The sequence below is a fragment of the Erythrolamprus reginae genome, chromosome 1 (genome assembly GCF_031021105.1).
Source record: "Erythrolamprus reginae isolate rEryReg1 chromosome 1, rEryReg1.hap1, whole genome shotgun sequence".
Lineage (NCBI taxonomy): Eukaryota > Metazoa > Chordata > Lepidosauria > Squamata > Dipsadidae > Erythrolamprus > Erythrolamprus reginae.
In genome coordinates, this window is record NC_091950.1 from 36,754,358 (window position 1) to 36,772,785 (window position 18,428).

Below are 18,428 nucleotides of genomic sequence, written 5' to 3' on the forward strand. Positions count from 1 at the left end.
ATTTTTCCAAACTTCCGGTTTGACCATTGAGGGATAATTTTTTTTTTGCCTCCGGGGCTTCAGGGAAGCTTCCCTGAAGCATCCGGAAGATGAAACGGCCTTTCCCAAGGCTGAAAATCAGCTGGCGAGCACGCGCATGCGTTCTGGAGCTGAATCATGGCAGTCTCACGTGCTTTTTGATATGGCTCTGCGTGCCACCTGTGGCACATGTGTCATATGTTCACCATTACAGGTATATAGGGTCTCCTGCTTGAGCAGAGAGTTGGACTAGAAGACCTGCAAGGTCCTTTCCAACATTGTTATTTCTGTTACAGGTAGTTCTTGACTCATGATGGTTCACTTAGTGACTGTTTGAAGATACAACTGCATGGGGAAAAAGTGAATACAGCGATCCCTCATTTTTCGTGGGGGATGCATCGTTCCAAGACCACCCGTGAAAAACGAATTTCCGTGAAGTAGAGGAAAGATATTTTTTTATGTATTTAACGAGTACAGTATTTGGAATTTAAAACCCACCCTTTGCATGAAACAGTCATTCTATAATGCTTCTCAGCTGGAATTACATGTGATATCCTTCCAGTTTCTTTAATAAAGTACAGTAGTACCGTAGAAGAATTTTATGAATTTTTAATGGATTTAAAATTTTCAATGGATTTAATGGATTTAAGTCCCCTTTGAAAACCCATGAAATAGCGAATCCGTGAAAGATGAACCGTGAAGTAGCTAGGGATTACTGTAATCACCATTTTTCATTCTTATGACTGTTGTAACATGGTTCACATGATCCAAATTCAGATGCTTGGCAACTGATCATATTTATGATAGTACAACGGTGTTTCTACATCTGCAATGATTCACTTAACAAAATCGCAAAATCGGGCAAAAACTCAATTAACAAATGCCATTTGGCAACATAAATTTTTGACTCATTTGTGATCGTAATGTCAAGGACTACCTGTATTCTATTAGTTGGGAGAAAAGAAGCTAAGCTGAGAACTGCCATTTTCAATGGCAATCTCTTACCCTTTCTATCATCGAAGAGGAAACTTTTTGCACAACATGAACATCAAAGGTGGTTTTCTGTTGGTGTGGTCCTGTACGCTGCTCAAGTAGTGGCCCGCAATTTTGGCGCGACAGCTCCGGTACTGTCTTTGTTGGTCCATGCACAGCACCATCTTTTATTTCTAATTTTTGCCAATTTTTAAGCTCTCTGAGCATGCACAGAAGTAAAATCATCTTTCTGCGCATGCGTGGAAGCAAAATCATGTTTGGGGACATGCTCATGCCTGTGCAGGAAACATCACAATGCGCTTGCAGCACATCGGTAGGAAAAGGTAAGAGGAACCCGCCCCAGATGGATATGGACAAGGTCAATCCAACAGTGATGACAGTTTCTCAAATGATTTATTATTATTATTATTATTATTATTATTATTATTATTATTATTATTATTATTATTATTATTATTATTATTAATTGTATTTGTCAAACAAGTATAAAGTTATAGTTTGTATTATTTATTTATTTATTAGATTTGTATGCCACCCCTCTCCGTAGACTCGGGGCGGCTAACAACAATAATAAGAAACAGCATAAAATAAATCTAATATTTAAATTACTAAAAGCCCTTATTAAAAACCAAGCATACACACAAACATACCATGCATAAATTGTATAGGCCTGGGGGGAAGGTATAGTCTACGGAGAGGGGCGGCATACAAATCTGTTAAATAAATAAATGAATGAATGAATGAATGAATGAATGAATAAATATCTCAATTCCTCCATGACTGACTACAGAGGTGGGTTTTAACATAGCAAAGTATAAAGAAGTGATAAAAGGATAATAGGACAGAAGGACAGGGATGGTAGGCACAATAGTGCGCTTATGCACTCCCCTTACAGACATCTTAGAAAAGGGGAGAAGTCAACAGTAGATAATTTAAGGTTGAAGATTTTGGGGTTAGGGGAAGAAACAACAGAGTCAAGTAGTGAGTTCCAGGCATTGATCACTCTGTTGCTGAAGTCGTATTTTCTGCAATCAAGTTTGGAGTGATTTACATTTAGCTTGTATCTATGATGTGCTCTTGTGTTGTTGTTGTTGAAGGTGAAGTCGTCACTAACAGGAGGGACGTTATGGTGTATGATCTTATGAACAACAGTTAAATCAGTTTAAAGGCGACATAGTTGTAAATTGTCTAGCTGTAGTATTTGAAGTCTGGAGGAGCAAGGTAGTTTGTTTCGATAGGAGGAGTGAAGGACTCTTCTTGTGAAGTATTTCTGGACTCTCGCAATTGTGTGAATGTCAGTTATGCAATGTGGGTTCCATACAGGTGAGCTGTATTTGAATATAGGTCTGGCGAATGTTTTGTATGCTCTGGTTAGCAGATCAGTGTGTAAAGTGTGCTATAAAGCCTTTGACTCACCATGGAGTTGATTTTATGCAAAATGCCCTACCTCATTTACCATCTCCTGGGCCAAAATATTGATGGCCAACTTGACATTAGGTTTCCCAACGGTCATGCTGATGTCTTGAGCCGCTTGCTCAGCATTCTGAAGGCATTCCAAATAGGAGTAGATACAATCATAAACCTCTGAAAGGTAACAAAGAAGACTTTGGAGTGTCACTCTTGAAGAATGTTGGCTTGTCTCGGTTAGCTAGGCTATGAAACCTTCGACAATACCGAGCAGAGAATTTTAACAGAGCGTGGATATGTGATAAAGCCAAGACACAGACTTAGTTAAATAAGTATTATTTACATATAAACCAAATATAAACAATACAGAATAAGCACGAAGCAAATACAGAATATGCACTGAGCAATTACAAGATTAGCACAAAGCAAAACACAATATAGATAAAAGCACAAAGCTAATACAAGCACGAAGCTAATAAAAGCACAACTCCCCCGTCTCAGGCAAATGTAAAGTAAAGGAAATGACCGAGCAAAATAATGAGCTTTTATAGCTTCAATGAGGAAGTGATGAAACAGCCTTGAATATTAACTCAAGTACAAGTTAACCCTTTAAGTGCACTAACTCTTTAAGTACAAGTTTTACAGTAGCAACTGTAACATTTAAAGTGACAGTACAAGTTTACAGTGGCAAACCCTAACACACATGTACTCCTGTACTAACAAAGAACATCTTTCCCATATTTTTTTCCAGGACCATAGAAATTAGTAGTAAATACTCAGGGGTGAGGTATCTCCTTTCAGCTCATGTTCAATACCCATATTAATATAAAACATTTATAGAACACTTCAGACAAATGCATTTTCCTTTGAAAATATTGCATTCAATCCCCTCCAAAGTAAGGACTGTTTGATTATTATAAAGATCAGAAATCCTTCAATCCCCACTCAGTATCTAACATGCTATTGCAAATATTTTTAAGACATAAAAACTCCAAGTTCTAAAGTAACGAAAGGAGAAAAGGGATAATTTTCAAACAAAGTATAAATAAAGGAGAAAATAACAGATGTTTTCTGAATCAGAGTTCATCTTAGGGCATTTGAATCAATGGGTGGTTAACACAAAATATGTGTCATGTTCTGATGGAACATACAAAGTCTGCAACAAATCTATTTGCAGCAACCTGGATAATATTTTATCATATAATAAAAAGGAAAGAAAAAGCCAATCTAGATTTACTGAGAGCTAAGCAGAGAATCCTAAGCAATTTACATTTGTAAGATTCTTTGTGAACCCAACATTAAAATGAGAAGATAAGAATTGCATTCTAAAGATAAGTCGGTATGTGCCTCCTCTCTGGGAGGTTGTGGGCAAATAGCAGGGGTTAAATGCTATCTGTTAGGCCCAGTTTGGGCATACTGGTAATGGCAGCTGCCGGTGGTTTGCAGAACTAGTAGCGGCGGCAGAACGAGACTCCGCCCACCTGCCTGAACATCGCCATTTTCTTTTTTAAACCCTCCTCCCATGCGCAAAGCCTTCTGCCTGTGCTCAGATGGTGAAAAACATACGCTTCTGAACTGATAGTGAAGGTAGGTAGATTTCACCACTGGTAAACAGTATGGTAGCTTCCAAACTGGAGACTAACTTTCTAACAAAAAACTAAGTCATGTCTATTCTTGAAAAGGATCTATGTCTTTCGGAATATATGCTCTCTTGAATTGCCATTCTTCTGTCTCTATATTTTAACAAACTGTAAACTTAAAAATGTAAAGAATAGAATAGAACAGAACAGAATATAATTCTTTATTGGCCAAGAGTGATTGGACACACAAGGAATTTGTCTTTGGTGCCTATGCTCTCAGTGTACATAAAATAAAGTAGACATTTGTCAAGAATCATGAAGTACAACACTTAATGATTGTCATAGGGTACAATCAATCAGGAAACAATCAATGTTAAATAAGATTGTAAGGATACAAGCAACAAGTTACAGTCATACAGTCATAACTGGGAGGAGATGGGTGATAGGAACAATGAGAAGATTAATAGTAGTGCAGCTTTAGTGAATAGTTTGACAGAGGTGAGGGGATAATTTGTTTAGCAAAGTGATGGCGTTCAGGGAAAAACTTCTAGTTGTCTTGGTGTGCAGTGCTCTACAGCAGTGCATTCTCTGGCTGGGGAATTCTTGGAGTTGAAGTCCAAATATCTTCAAGTTGCCAAGGTTGGGAATTGAAAATTTATATCAAGGATGCAAAGAGTCATTAAATATTTTGACAGCCCTCTTTTTGACTCACACAGTATACTATTCTTTTTTTAAAAATTTGCCTTGTATAATTTTAATATTTTATTTGTGTTTTGATCTTTCTCTCCCACTAAAAAAGTCCTGGCACCACCTTGTCCCACATATCTTTCCTTTATCTTTAAATGTCCCACTTACCTTTTCTTATCTTTAAATCAAAAGGTGGATCAATAATCAACATTGCCAAGGAACTCGCTCATTTCACAAGTCTGAATGGCTGTTTCATTAACTACAACTGGCCTGCCTGGCTAGTAGCTTTAGTAAATCACTTTACTTCCAAGGAGCATTGCTCCTTGGAAGCAAATGTTGCTGAGCTCAGTAGGACCCAAGGTTGCAGTTTAAGTTAAGAAACAAACCAATAACAATCCAGCAGTGACCTTATTGTGATGCGGGTGATGGTGTCATCCTTTATTAAAACTCCTCACACTGGCCAATGAGCAGACTTCAGCCAGTTTGGGATTGTGTCCAGGAGTGATCCTATCCTGATGCCCTTCACATGAGCTGGACTGTAGTTTGCTTGCTTGTTTTATTAATTTTTATGTATAGGCTGCCTGACTCCAAATGACTCTGGGCAGCCTACAGCAAGAAACCCATGTGTCTACTTTCTTTCCAATGACCATATCTTATTCTGCTTGAACACTCCTACAAAAGCATCTCATTAACTACTATCAGAGCTAGGAAGCTGGAAAGGATTGAGCCTCCTCTAATCCTTCAAAGTATACTGCTCACATGATTGGAAAAATACACCTTCAATACTTGTAATTGAGCAGTTTGCTTTAAATTTTTCTTTGTTACTGTAGACCAGTGATGGCGAACCTATGGTGTGGGTGCCAAGGGTGGCACGTGGAGCCATAATAATGATAATGATAATGATAATGATAATGATAATGATAATGATAATGATAATGATAATGATCATGATCATGATCATGATCATGATCATGATCATGATCATGATCATGATCATGGTCATGGTCATGATAATGATCATGATCATAATCATAATCATAAAAATAATAATATGGATAATAATATGGCAAAGTGGATAAAGAAAAGACCTGGTCATGGCTTACAAGTGGAACACTGAAAAAGAAGACAGAAGAACTAATACTGGAGGCACAAGAACAGGCCATTAGAACAAATGCTGTCAAAGCCAGAATTGAAAAATCAACAGATGATCCAAAGTGCAGACTCTGTAAAGAAACAGATGAAACAATCGATCACATACTCAGCTGCTGCAAAAAGATCGCACAGACTGACTACAAGCATAGACATGATGCTGTGGCACAGATGATCCACTGGAACTTGTGCCAGAACTACCATTTACCAGTGGCAAAGAACTGGTGGGATCATAAGCCCGAAAAAGTGGTTGAAAATGAGCAAGCAAAACTACTGTGGGACTTCCGACTTCCGACTGACCGAATTCTGAAGCATAACACACCAGACATTGTGATCGTGGAGAAAAAGAAAGTATGGATCATTGACATCGCAATCCCAGAAGACAGCAGAATTGAGGAGAAGCAGCTAGAGAAATTAGTGAAATACGAAGATCTAAAAATCGAGCTGCAACGACTCTGGCATAAGCCAGTGAAAGTGGTCCCAGTGGTACTTGGCACGCTGGGTGCAGTACCAAAGGATCTCAGCGGACATTTGAAAACCATCATAATTGACAAAATCTCCATCTGTCAATTGCAAAAGGCCGCTTTACTGGGATTGGCAAACATAATTCACCGCTACATCATGCAGGCCTAGTTGCTTGGGAAGCGCCCGACTGGTGATGAAATATGAAATCCAGCATAGTGATCTCGTTTGATGTGTTGTATTGTTGATAATAATAATAATAATAATAATAATAATAATAATAATAATTTATTAGATTTGCATGCCACCTCTCTCCGAGGACTCAGTACAGCTCACAACAACAAAGCACACAATGTACAAATCTAATGTTAAAAGCAATTAAAAACCCTCCTTATATAAAAAAACCAATCACACAACCTAACGAACCATACATAAAAAACCATAGTAGCTAAGGGGTGTATCAGTTTCCCCATGCCTGGCGACATAGGTGGGTTTTTAGGAGCTTTCGAAAGGCAAGGAGGGTGGGAGCAGTCCTAATCTCTGGGGGGAGTTGATTCCAGAGGGCCGGGGCCACCACAGAGAAGGCTCTTCCCCTGGGTCCTGCCAGATGGCATTGTTTAGTCGATGGGACCCGGAGAAGGCCAACTCTGTGGGACCTAATTGGTCGCTGGGATTTGTGTGGCAGAAGGCGGTCCCGGAGATATTCTAGTCTGATGCCATATCTGCTTACACGCAAGCCGTTGCCCTAGCTCAGCTCCAACCCGCATGTGTGCACTGGCAAGCTGATTTTTGGCTCACACAGAGGCATTGGGAGGGCCTTTTTGACTTCGGGGGGGGATGCAGGAGGGTGTTTTTACCCTCCCCTGGTTCCAGGGAAGCCTTTGCAGCCTGGGGAGGGCAAAACATGAGCCTCCTGGGCCTACCAGAAGTTGGGAAACAGGCGTTTACAGCCTCCTGGGGGCCTCCAGGGGGCAGAGGAAGCTGTTTTTACCCTTCCGAATCATTGAATTATTGGTGTGGGCACTTGTGCATGCCCGATAGCGAGTGCCCATGCTCTTTTGGCATCCGAGGGAAAACAGGTTCGCCATCCCTGCTGTAGACTTTCTACATATCCTGCATCACCCACGTCATTTTTCAAAATACCCATTTCTCACTTATCCAAACATGGGCAGATTTCACTCCGATTGTTAAACAGCCCAAATTAACTTTTAGATCTTGGAACCCAAGTTCAAGCATGCAAGATTTTGTTTTTTGTTCTTGTGGTACCCAGTATTATTAGATTCAGAGTCTAAGCTCAGTAAAGTTTCAACCGAGGACAATGTTCCCTCTCTTTTTTTGGTGTGGGCGGAAAAGTATAGTGTCTGAGCGGCAGTCCCTTTGGGACTGGGCGGCATAGAAGTATAAATAAATAAATAAATAAATAAATAAATAAATGAATGAATGAATGAATGAATGAATGAACGAACGAACGAACAAACAAACAAACAAACAAGAAAAAAATTCCCTTCTTTTTTATTAAAAGAAATTAATAATAAAACAAAAACAAAATCTATTACTATTATTACTATCTTCTCCTCTTTTTCCATCCCTGTCTCCTCCCCCCTTGTGTGTGTGTGTGTGTGTGTGTGTGAACTCACCTGTTATTTCCAATAACAGGTGAGCTATTGGAAATGGTTCAAGAGTTCACACACACACACGCACACAAACGGCTGGGGTTTTTTTTCTTTGTTATTATTTGGGGTTTTTTTACCATATGCTTTAAATCAAGAGTCATTTCTCTCTCTTTTTCATTCTCTCTCCCTCTCCCTCTCCCTCTTTCAGCGAGGGGGCTGCGAGAGCGCTTTCTCCGAGTTCTTCGGGAATGCCTGCCCTGCCTCTACTGCAGCCCCCTTGCTGAAAGCTCAGGAGGAAAGCGCTCCCAGAGAAGGGGCTGCGAGAGGGGTGGGGCGGGCATTCCCGAAGCGCACGGAGAAAACTCTCTCTCACAGCCCCCTGGCTGGGAGCGCAGGAGGCGGAGGAGGAGGAGAGGGGGCAGATCGGGCGGGCGGGGGGTGGGGAGGCAGGGGCAGCCATGGCTCCCTTTCCTTTTACTGCCGGTGCCTCCCCACCCCGCAGACTGGCAGGGGGATGGGGAGCGCGCGCCAGTGGAAAAGGGCACGCATGGGGATATTTGGGGGTGCGCGCCTGCTCACGGGCGCAGCTTACGGGGAACAGTGACCGAGGATCTAAGAATTATTTAAGGTAACATCTGAGAATAAAGGCAGTGCCAATCCTCCTCCTCCTCCTCTTCTTCTTCATCTTGAATGCTTGTCTAAAACAGAAATCTTCTGGATTCTTCTCTGGGTGGCAAATGCTTGAGCTGAGGACTAAGAGGATGAAAGTGGATCAGCCAAATGATTTAAGGGCCCGCCAGTTCTGGCTGAAGAATTTTTATACGGGGTCTTTTCATCTGCCTTTCACTATCACTGTGCAAATTAAATCATTACATTTCAACATCATGTTGCTGTTTTAATTGGCAAAGGCCAACATGATCTAATTCAAACACTATGAAATTTTTGTCATTTCTGGTCACCGGTCAATGAATAAATAATAAAACCTTTTAGAAGCCAAGGATTGTAAATTTAATAACATCTATGATCTGATTCTCTCTGAATCCTAAAGAATGAAGTCATGTTCTCCAAAGCTTATTAAAAGTCCCTCTCCCTACCCAAGATTCCTAGTACTATGGTCCTAAAGTTATTCCTGGTGCACCAGTTGCGGCCCTATCTGGACCGGGACTCACTGCTCACAGTCACTCATGCCCTCATCACCTCGAGGTTCGACTACTGTAACGCTCTCTACATGGGGATACCTTTGACAAGTGTTCGGAAACTCCAGATCGTGCAGAATGCAGCTGCGAGAGCAGTCATGGGCTTCCCCAGGTATGCCCATGTTACACCAACACTCCGCAGTCTGCATTGGTTGCCGATCAACTTCTGGTCACAATTCAAAGTGTTGGTTATGACCTTTAAAGCCCTTCATGGCACTGGACAAGAATATCTCCGAGACCGCCTGCTGCCGCACGAATCCCAGCGGCCGATTAGGTCCCACAGAGTGGGCCTTCTCAGGGTCCCGTCAACTAAACAATGTCGGTTGGCGGGCCCCAGGGGAAGAGCCTTCTCTGTGGCGGTCCCGACCCTCTGGAACCAACTCCCCCCGGAGATTAGAACTGCCCCTACTCTCCTTGCCTTTCGTAAGCTCCTTAAGACCCACCTGTGTCGTCAGGCATGGGGGAACTGAGACATCTCCCCCGGGCATATACAATTTATGAATGGTATGTTTGTTTGTATGTATGTTTAGAAATGGGGTTTTTAAAATGTTTTTAGTAGAAATTTAGATTTGTTGTAAATTGTCTTTTGCACTTTGTTGTGAGCCGCCCCGAGTCTGCGGAGAGGGGCAGCATACAAATCTAAATAAACATAAACATAAACATAAACATTTCTACAAAAGACCAAAAGTTGTGGATTTAGTTTATCATCCACCTATGCTGCATGTTTTTAAAAGCATGTGGTTTGTCAGGGCAGATTAAGAATAGAATTTATTTTTATTTATTTATTCATTTGTCCAATACAGTGGAACCCCGACATAAGAGCTGCTCTACTTAAGAGCAACTCGAGATAAGAGCTGGGAGGGGAGAGATATTTTTGTTCTACTTACAAGCCCAAATTCGGGATACAAGTGCCAAGGAGCTGTCTCCTGAAGCCAAACGCTAACTTCCGCGTTCGGCTTCAGGAGACAGCTGCGAAGCGGCGCGCATGTTTTAAAAGGTTGCAGCCGGCCTGGGGGGCTCGGGGGGGGGGTGCTTGCAGCTTTCTTTCTTGCTCTTTTTCTTTCTCTCTTTTACCTTCCCTTCCTCTATTTCTTCTTTTCTTTCTCCTTCCCACCTTCTTCCCTCCCTCACTCATTCCTCTCTTACTCTCCCCTTTCATAAGTTTCCTTGCTTCCTTCCTCTGTTCCTGTCCCTTCCCCCTTTCTTTCTTTCTTTCTTTCTTTCTTTCTTTCTTTCTTTCTTTCTTGCTTGCTTGCTTGCTTGCTTGCTTGCTTGCTTGCTTGCTTGCTTGCTTGCTTGCTTGCTTGCTTTCTTGCTCTTTTTCTTTCTCTCTTTTACCTTCCCTTCCTCTATTTCTTCTTTTCTTTCTCCTTCCCACCTTCTTCCCTCCCTCCCTCCCTTCACTCATTCCTCTCTTACTCTCCCCTTTCATAAGTTTCCTTGCTTCCTTCCTCTGTTCCTGTCCCTTCCCTCTTTCCTTCCTTCCTTCCCACCCTCCGTCCATTCATTCACCCATTCCTCTCTTGATCGCTTAAAGCCGGTCCCTGGTGCAAAAAGGGTTGGGGACCTCTGTCCTACAGGATTGGGTGGCAGAGAAGTTGAACATATGTAAATTTAAAAGTTTAAGAAAGTTTACAAGTTAAGTGAAAGAAACTTCATTATTCATTTATATGTACATGTACATTTCTTCATTAAAAACATGTCTTTCTGCATAATTTAGACTAACTTTGTGAGTTTTTTGAGGGCTGGAACCAATAAAAATTATTTACATTAATTCCTATGGGGAAAAGTCGTTCGAGATAAGAGCTGCTCGACTTAAGAGCCCAGGTCCGGAACGAATTAAACTCGTATCTCGAGGTACCACTGTATACAAATACATAGGAAGAAAAATAGACATGTGATAATATAAATGAGGGTGAAAGTGAACTTAGAGGAGAGGGTATATGAAAGGAGGAGAATATATAAGATAGGTGAAAGAAAGGAAAGACAATTGGACAGGGGACGAAAGGCACACCAGTGCACTTATGTACGCCCCTTACTGGCCTCTTAGGAACCTGGAGAGGTCAGTCGTGGAGAGTCTAAGGGAGAAGTGTTGGGGGTTAGGGGTTGAATAGAATAGAATAGAATATTATTGGCCAAGTGTGATTGGACACACAAGGAATTTGTCTTGGTACATATACTCTCAGTATACATAAAAAGGAAAGATAGATTCATCAAGAATTATAAGGTACAACACTTAATGATAGTCCGGATACATTTAAGCAATCAAATCATATTAGGAACCAAGAATATTAGGAATCATAAGGATACAAGCCACAAAGTTACAGTCATACAATCATTTGTGCAAGGAGATGGGTGATGGAAAGGATGAGAATATTAATAGTAGTGCAGACTTAGTAAATAGTTTGACAGTGTTGAGGGAATTATTTCTTTAGCAGAGTGAAAAAAAACCCTGTTGTTTTGCCGAGTTGTTCTGGTGTGCAGTGCAGCAATAAGTTTTAAATGAATGTATTTTCACTAGATCTCTGAAACCATTCTACTCTAACTTTCTTTTTCGATGGGTACGTTTGTCTTGTCAAGGAAGATACAAGCATGTATGCCTGTGAAGATGGGAATAAATACTAAAACATTACAAGAAGAAGAAGTGAACATTTTTTGAAATTTTTCAAAAATGATAATTTTCTACAGCTTAGCTTCAAAACTCAGGAAGTATTTCAGAGAATGAAATGATGAGATATCTCTTTTTTATTTATTTATTTTTATTTATTAATAGAGTTGAAAGGGACCGTTAGGTCATCGAGTCCAACCCCCTGCCTGAGCAGGAAACCCTACAGCACCCCAGCCAAATGGAAGTCCAATCTCCTCTTGAAGGTGTCCAGAGTTGGGGAGTTCACCACCTCCCCTGGCAGGCAGTTCCATTGGTTGATCGCTCTGACCGTCAGGAAGTTCTTCCTTATTTCCAGGTTGAATCTCTCCTTGGTCAACTTCCAACCATTGTTCCTCGTCCGGCCCTCTGGTGCCCTGGGGAATAAAGAGACCCCCTCCTCACCGTGGCAACCCCTCAAGTATCTGTAAACTGCTATCATGTCCCCTCTAGACCTTCTTTTTTCTAGGCTGTCCATGCCCAGTTCTCTCAATCTCTCTTCGTAAGTCTTGGTTTCGAGTCCCCTAATCATTTTGGTTGCTCTTTTTTGCACCTTCTCCAGAGTTTCGATGTCTTTTTTGTAGTGAGGTGACCAGAATTGGATGCAGTACTCCAGGTGGGGTCTGACCAGGGCATAGTAGAGTGGTATTAGTACTTCCCTGGTCTTGGAGCGTATTCCTCTGTTGATGCAGTTTAGGATTGAGTTGGCTTTTTTGGCTGCTGCTGCACATTGCTGACTCATGTTTAGTTGATTGTCCACCAAGACTCCAAGATCTCTTTCGCAGTCACTACTGCTGAGTGGGGTATCTCCCAGGCTGTATGTATGTCTAGGGTTCTTTTTGCCGAGGTGGAGGACTCTGCATTTGTCGGTGTTGAACCTCATTTTGTTGGTATGGGCCCACTGTGATAGTCTGTCTAGGTCTTCTTGTACTCTGAGCCTGTCCTCAAGGGTGTTGGCTACTCCCGCCAGCTTGGTGTCATCTGCAAATTTTATTAGTTCCCCTTTTATTCCCTCGTCCAGGTCGTCTTCTTGAACATCAGGTCAATCTCTCCAAAGAAATAAACATCTTCTCCTTGTCCCTCCCTTTGCCTCAAAGAAGGTGCAGGTGGAAGAAAGAGACAGTCCATTTCTACATACATACATACATACATACCTACCTACCTACCTACCTATATTTGGTAGCTTTCCAGCTCTATCAGTTACACTCAACCCAAGTGTCTTTATTTTCCCCTTTGTGATGCACATTGAAATTAATATGAAAATGTGAAGCGAGGTGCAAAAAAAAAGACATTGACTCAGTGCCACATTTCATCTGTATATATAAGATGATGAGTGGGACCTCGTCGAAATGTCGGCAGGAATCTCTGAATCTTAAACGGGAAGAAACCGGAATATGCCAAGTCCTTCATATATATGTGTGTGTGTGCGTGTGTGTGTGTGTGTCTGTGTTTGTATGTATATATATAATATTAGTTAAAATTAATTGTTTCTGTGAACATTTCTAGCAAGGTTCTTAAAAGTCTTCCCCGCTTTGTGTGTATGATTTTTTGAGATTTCTTACAAATAAGTTTCACTTTTGCTTCCTTTGTGTTAAATGAAGACATTCCACATCTGAATGGATTGGTTGCTGATCCAAATTATGTTATTTATTGACCTCACAATGGAGCCCTTGTGAATTTTAATCTAGTTGTTGCCAACTGTATAAGGAGACGCTCATCTCTGTTTAAAGGCCATTCAGCTAGTGCTGTCTGAGGAAATTTCTGTGGTCATGTTGCCAGCCTGACATTGCGCAGAGCTGTCACCTTCCCACTGTAGTGGTACCTGTTTATCTACTTGCTTCTGCTTTCAAACTGCTAGGTTAGCAGGTACTAAGGGCCTGAAACCTGGGCCATCGGCTTTCCAGCTGACAAACTCAGAGCCTTAACTGCTAAGCCATCGTGCATCATCATCTTGTTCTTTATAGTTTCATGGTATCATGCCATTTCATTTTATGAGCATTTATTGAGTGAAATTGTCCTTGGACTATTTAATGCATGGGAATTAATCCACAATATTATAATAATAATAATAATAATAATAATAATAATAATAATAATAAATAATTTATTAGATTTGCATGCCGCCCCTGTCCGAAGACTCAGAGCGGCTCACAACATCAATACAAAATACAAATCCAATGATTAAAAAGCAAAACAGTTAAAAACCCTTGATTTAAAAACAACCATTCAACCCAAACAAACCATACATAAAACGGAGTGGCCGAGGGGAATCAATTTCCCCATGCCTGGCAGCAAAGGTGGGTTTTTAGGAGTTTGTGAAAGGCAAAGAGGATGGGGGCAGTCCTAATCTCCGGGGGGGAGTTGATTCCAGAGGGTCGGGGCCACCACAGAGAAGGCTCTTCCCCTGGATTCTGCCAGACGGCATTGTTTTGTCAACGGGAGACGGAGAAGGCCAACTCTGTGGGACCTAACCGGTCGCTGGGATTCGTGCGGCAGAAGGCAGTCCCGAATGTATTCTGGTCGGATGCCATGAAGGGCTTTATAGGTCATATTAAAATGTTTCTTTTGAACAAATGATATAAATGTGGAAAAATATCTCACTGAATTGTTAGGAGAGGCTCCAATAAACTGCTTGCAAAATGTAGCCTTATAACTATCCCTTTTTTCAGGTTCTTTCATCTCAAGCTGCCATAGTGTCCTGAAACTAAGTGATGTAGGTCTTTAGAGAGTTTGGGGTATGCTCAAACATATTAAAGAAATTGACTGGGGAACTCTGGGAGTTGAAGTCCACAAGTCTTAAAGTGACCTAGTTTGGAGACCTCGAGATATACTGTCAACTTAAAATCTTGGAACTTTTTTTTTCTGGTTGTACATATCTTAACAGCGGCCAGGATAGTGTATGCACAAAATTGGAAAGGGGAAGATATCCCCAAAAAAGAGGATGTAGTTTAAAAAAAATTGGACTGTGCAGAGATGGATATGATGACAAGAAGGCTGAATGATCAAGAAGAATCTGACTTTTTTTCTATTTGGAACAAAGTTTATACATGGATAGATAAGAATAAAGTTCAATATAAGGTTATGAAAACTGTATGAATATACAGTAATTCAAAGTTATTGATATTTTTAGTTGTTGCTATTGTTTGTTGGGTTTTTTCTTTTTTCATCAATTTAACTCTAAGTGTATTATTTATTTATTTATTTATTTATTTATTTATTTATTATTTGGATTTGTATGCCGCCCCTCTCCGAAGACTCGGGGCGGCTCACAACAAGTGAAACAAATCATAAATAATCCAATTAATTAAAATATTTAAAGATTTAAAAAAACCCATATACTAACAGACACACACACAAGCATACCATGTATAAATTAAACGTGCCCAGGGGGAGATGTTTCAATTCCCCCATGCCTGACGGCAAAGGTGGGTTTTAAGGAGTTTATGGAAGGCAGGAAGAGTAGGGGCAGTTCTAATCTCCGGGGGGAGTTGGTTCCAGAGAGCCGGTGCCGCCACAGAGAAGGCTCTTCCCCTGGGGCCCGCCAACAGACATTGTTTAGTTGACGGGACCCGGAGAAGGCCCACTCTGTGGGACCTAATCGGTCGCTGGGATTCGTGCGGCAGGAGTTATAATGTGTAAACAAAATTCTTCTTTTCAATTAGAATATTATTTTAACTTAAAGATTTAAGATTTTATCCTTTTTTCTGTATTAAAAATTGACTTCTAGAAAAGAGGGGTAATTGTAACCCCTACTATGTGTTTAAATGTTTGTAAGTCTGTATGTCTTTTTATTAAAAATTAATAAAGTTTTTGAAAAAAAATAAAAATAAAATCTTGAACTTGAAATGTGCTTTTGCTTTCGTTCAAAGCAGAACTTCCTAGATCAGGCATTTTACCAAGGCTTTCCATTTCCCAGCTGCAGACCTTCATTTACCTTGCAGGGATGATGAAAATATACAGTATCTGTCCTAACATGGGAAAATATATCCTTAACATAACCAAGATTTGGTTTTGCCAAAACAGTTAATGTTTGCCCCAAAGGATCTGCTGGTATAGCCAGTACCTGGAGACCACTTTTGGAGAGACTTCGAGTTACACAATTCTCCCTCCACCCTTCCTGATCTTCATTAATGAGATCATTTGTTCCTCAATTCCTAAATCTACAGAACAGATTGAGCTCAGAAGTCTCACTCTTGGCTGTCATGGTTAAAAGAAACCAGCAGGGGGAGGTGTTGGATTTTAATTTTAATTTAATTTAATTTTAATCCTCAATTTAAATTTGGTTTGGGGATGACCCAAAGTGGGGGTTATTGAATGCATTGATGCCTGTTGCGAAATAGTTGAATGTGTATGTGTGATGCTGTGTTTTGGTGAACTGTGTGTAGCTGATAAAATTATGGGGCTGGATCTTGGGAATGCAAGTAGGGAGTTAGTAACTCTAAATCAGCAGCGGAGGGGCAATCACATCAAAATACTTTTGGAATCACACCTATATTTGCAAAGGTTAAGAACTCAGGACAGTTTACCTGGATGGACCCATTTGTCCGTTTTGTTTTCTCTTGCATGTGTTTCTATTCTTCTCCCCACCCTTGCCTTCCCCCCCCCCCTCGTATGTTTCCCACCCTTTTTGGGAAGAAAAAATCGAAGCAGATGAAACTCTTACCCATGTCAAGTCCATATGTGGCTTGTCCACATGGAGACTGATCTTGTTTATGCTGATCTTGTTTATGTTTCAAACAGCTCCTCTGGTTAACTCATTCAGTTAGATCCAAGCCTAGTACCGTGACATTTCCACTAACATTTAGACCAGTGTTTCTTACTCTTGGCTATTTTAAGTTGTGTGGACTTCAGCTCTCAGAACTCCTGCTGACTGGGGAATTCTGTGAGTTGAACTCTACACCCAAAGTTAGTTAGTTAGTTAGTCTGTCTGTCTGTTTGTCTCTCTGTGCACTGAGTTGTTCTACGTGTTGTATTTATCTGGCGTCTGGTTGTGTGTGGCTTTTAATTATTAATTAGATGCAGAGGTCTTCAAACTTGGCAACTTTAAGACTTGTGGACTTCAACTCCCAGAATACAGCTGGCTGGAAAATTATGGGACTTGAAGTCCACAAGTCTTTAAAGTTGCCAAGTTTTGGGACCCCTGAATTAGAGTGTTGATGGCTGGATATTAATTTGTTAGTTGTTGTTTCCTCCCTCACGAGTCCCCTATTATTATTTATAATGATATGCATGAAAAAATGTAATGTTTCCTATTGCTTGCTGTATTTTTCATTGCAGAGTATAAGATGCACCTTAGTTTTTGGGAGCAAAATAGGGAAAAGAATCTGCTTACCAGATAGCATCCTTAGTCTCGTCAGTTTCAGCACATTATTTTATCCCTTGGTTAGGGCTTAAAAAAAACCCCTTATTTGGAGAGAGTAACAAGCTTGCAGGCCAGTAAGAGCTTGCAAGCCAGTAAGAGCTGGGAACATTGTTAGAACCTGGTTAGGGCTGGAAACAAAAGTTCTGAGCAAGTAGAGCAATGAAAAAAACCCTGCAAAGACTTAGAGCTTAGAAAACATTCTTTGCAGACAGTAACAATGAAAGAACCTGCAAGATAAGAGCTGGGAAGCACCTAGTTAGGGCTGGGTGGGGGAAAGCTTCAAAAAAGCTGTATTCAAAAGATGCGCCTGAATTTTCAGCCTCTTATAGGGAGGAAATAGGTTTGTCTTATACTTCAAAAAATATGGTATATGTTTCCATTGCACTTCTTTCACTGCTGGCTTTAGGCTTTCCTAGTTGATTGTTGCTTTTGTGCAATTCTCAAGGCTGCTAATACAGTGTTCCCTCGATTTTTGCGGGTTCGAACTTCGTGAATAGCCTATACCACGGTTTATTAAATTAAAAAATACTTCACGGGGTTTTTTTATACCACGGTTTTTCCTGCCCGATGATAGAAACATAGAAGTCTGACGGCAGAAAAAGACCTCATGGTCCATCTAGTCTGCCCTTATACTATTTCCTGTATTTTATCTTAGGATGGATCTATGTTTATCCCAGGCATGTTTAAATTTAGTTACTGTGGATTTATCTACCACGTCTGCTGGAAGTTTGTTGTCATGAGTCATATGATGTCATACATCATCGCCAAACTAATAATTTTTGCAAATAAATAACAAAAAAAATAATTATTGTTAATAAATAATTATGTTTATAAATATCAGGATCACTAAGTGTCTTATTCAATGGTGAGTATCAGTAATAATGGTGAGTAAATGGTTGTTAAGGGAATGGGAAATGGTAATTTAGGGGTTTAAAGTGTTAAGGGATGGCTTGTGATACTGTCCATAGCCAAAAATGGTATATTTACTTGTGTATCTCTACTTCGCGGAAATTCGACTTTCGCGGGAGGTCTCAAAACGCATCCCTCATGAAAATCGAGGGAACACTGTATTCCTTCTTGCCCGCCTGCTGGTTTAATAGGATGGCAAGTGATTTGGATTTCAGCAGGAGAACGATGTACGTTAATGCTCAGGTGAATTAATACTAAGGGTCACTGCAAATGTGCCACTATTCAGGCCTGCAAGTCAAATCCGAAAGACAAAAGAAGATAGCAGAAAGTAGAAAGTAAACTAAGCTGAGCTTCATGGTAAGAGGCACAGATTTCAAACCCGCTACAAAGCGAATTCTTTCAGTAGGC

At 40.7% G+C, this 18,428-nt stretch overlaps 1 protein-coding gene across 1 annotated transcript in view; it reads right to left on the minus strand.

The window, feature by feature from the left end:
- The window catches only part of LOC139156873 (maestro heat-like repeat-containing protein family member 2B), a 99,951-nt gene extending 83,478 nt beyond the window's left edge, over window positions 1–16,473 (minus strand). Inside the window, exons 1-2 of the mRNA XM_070733007.1 lie at window positions 16,413–16,473; window positions 2,459–2,595 (exon numbers count right to left, since the gene is read on the minus strand). Coding sequence (XP_070589108.1) covers window positions 2,459–2,595; window positions 16,413–16,416 — 141 coding nt within the window. The 5' untranslated portion in view covers window positions 16,417–16,473. The remainder of the gene's footprint in view (window positions 1–2,458; window positions 2,596–16,412) is intronic.
- Window positions 16,474–18,428: the final 1,955 nt, after the last annotated feature.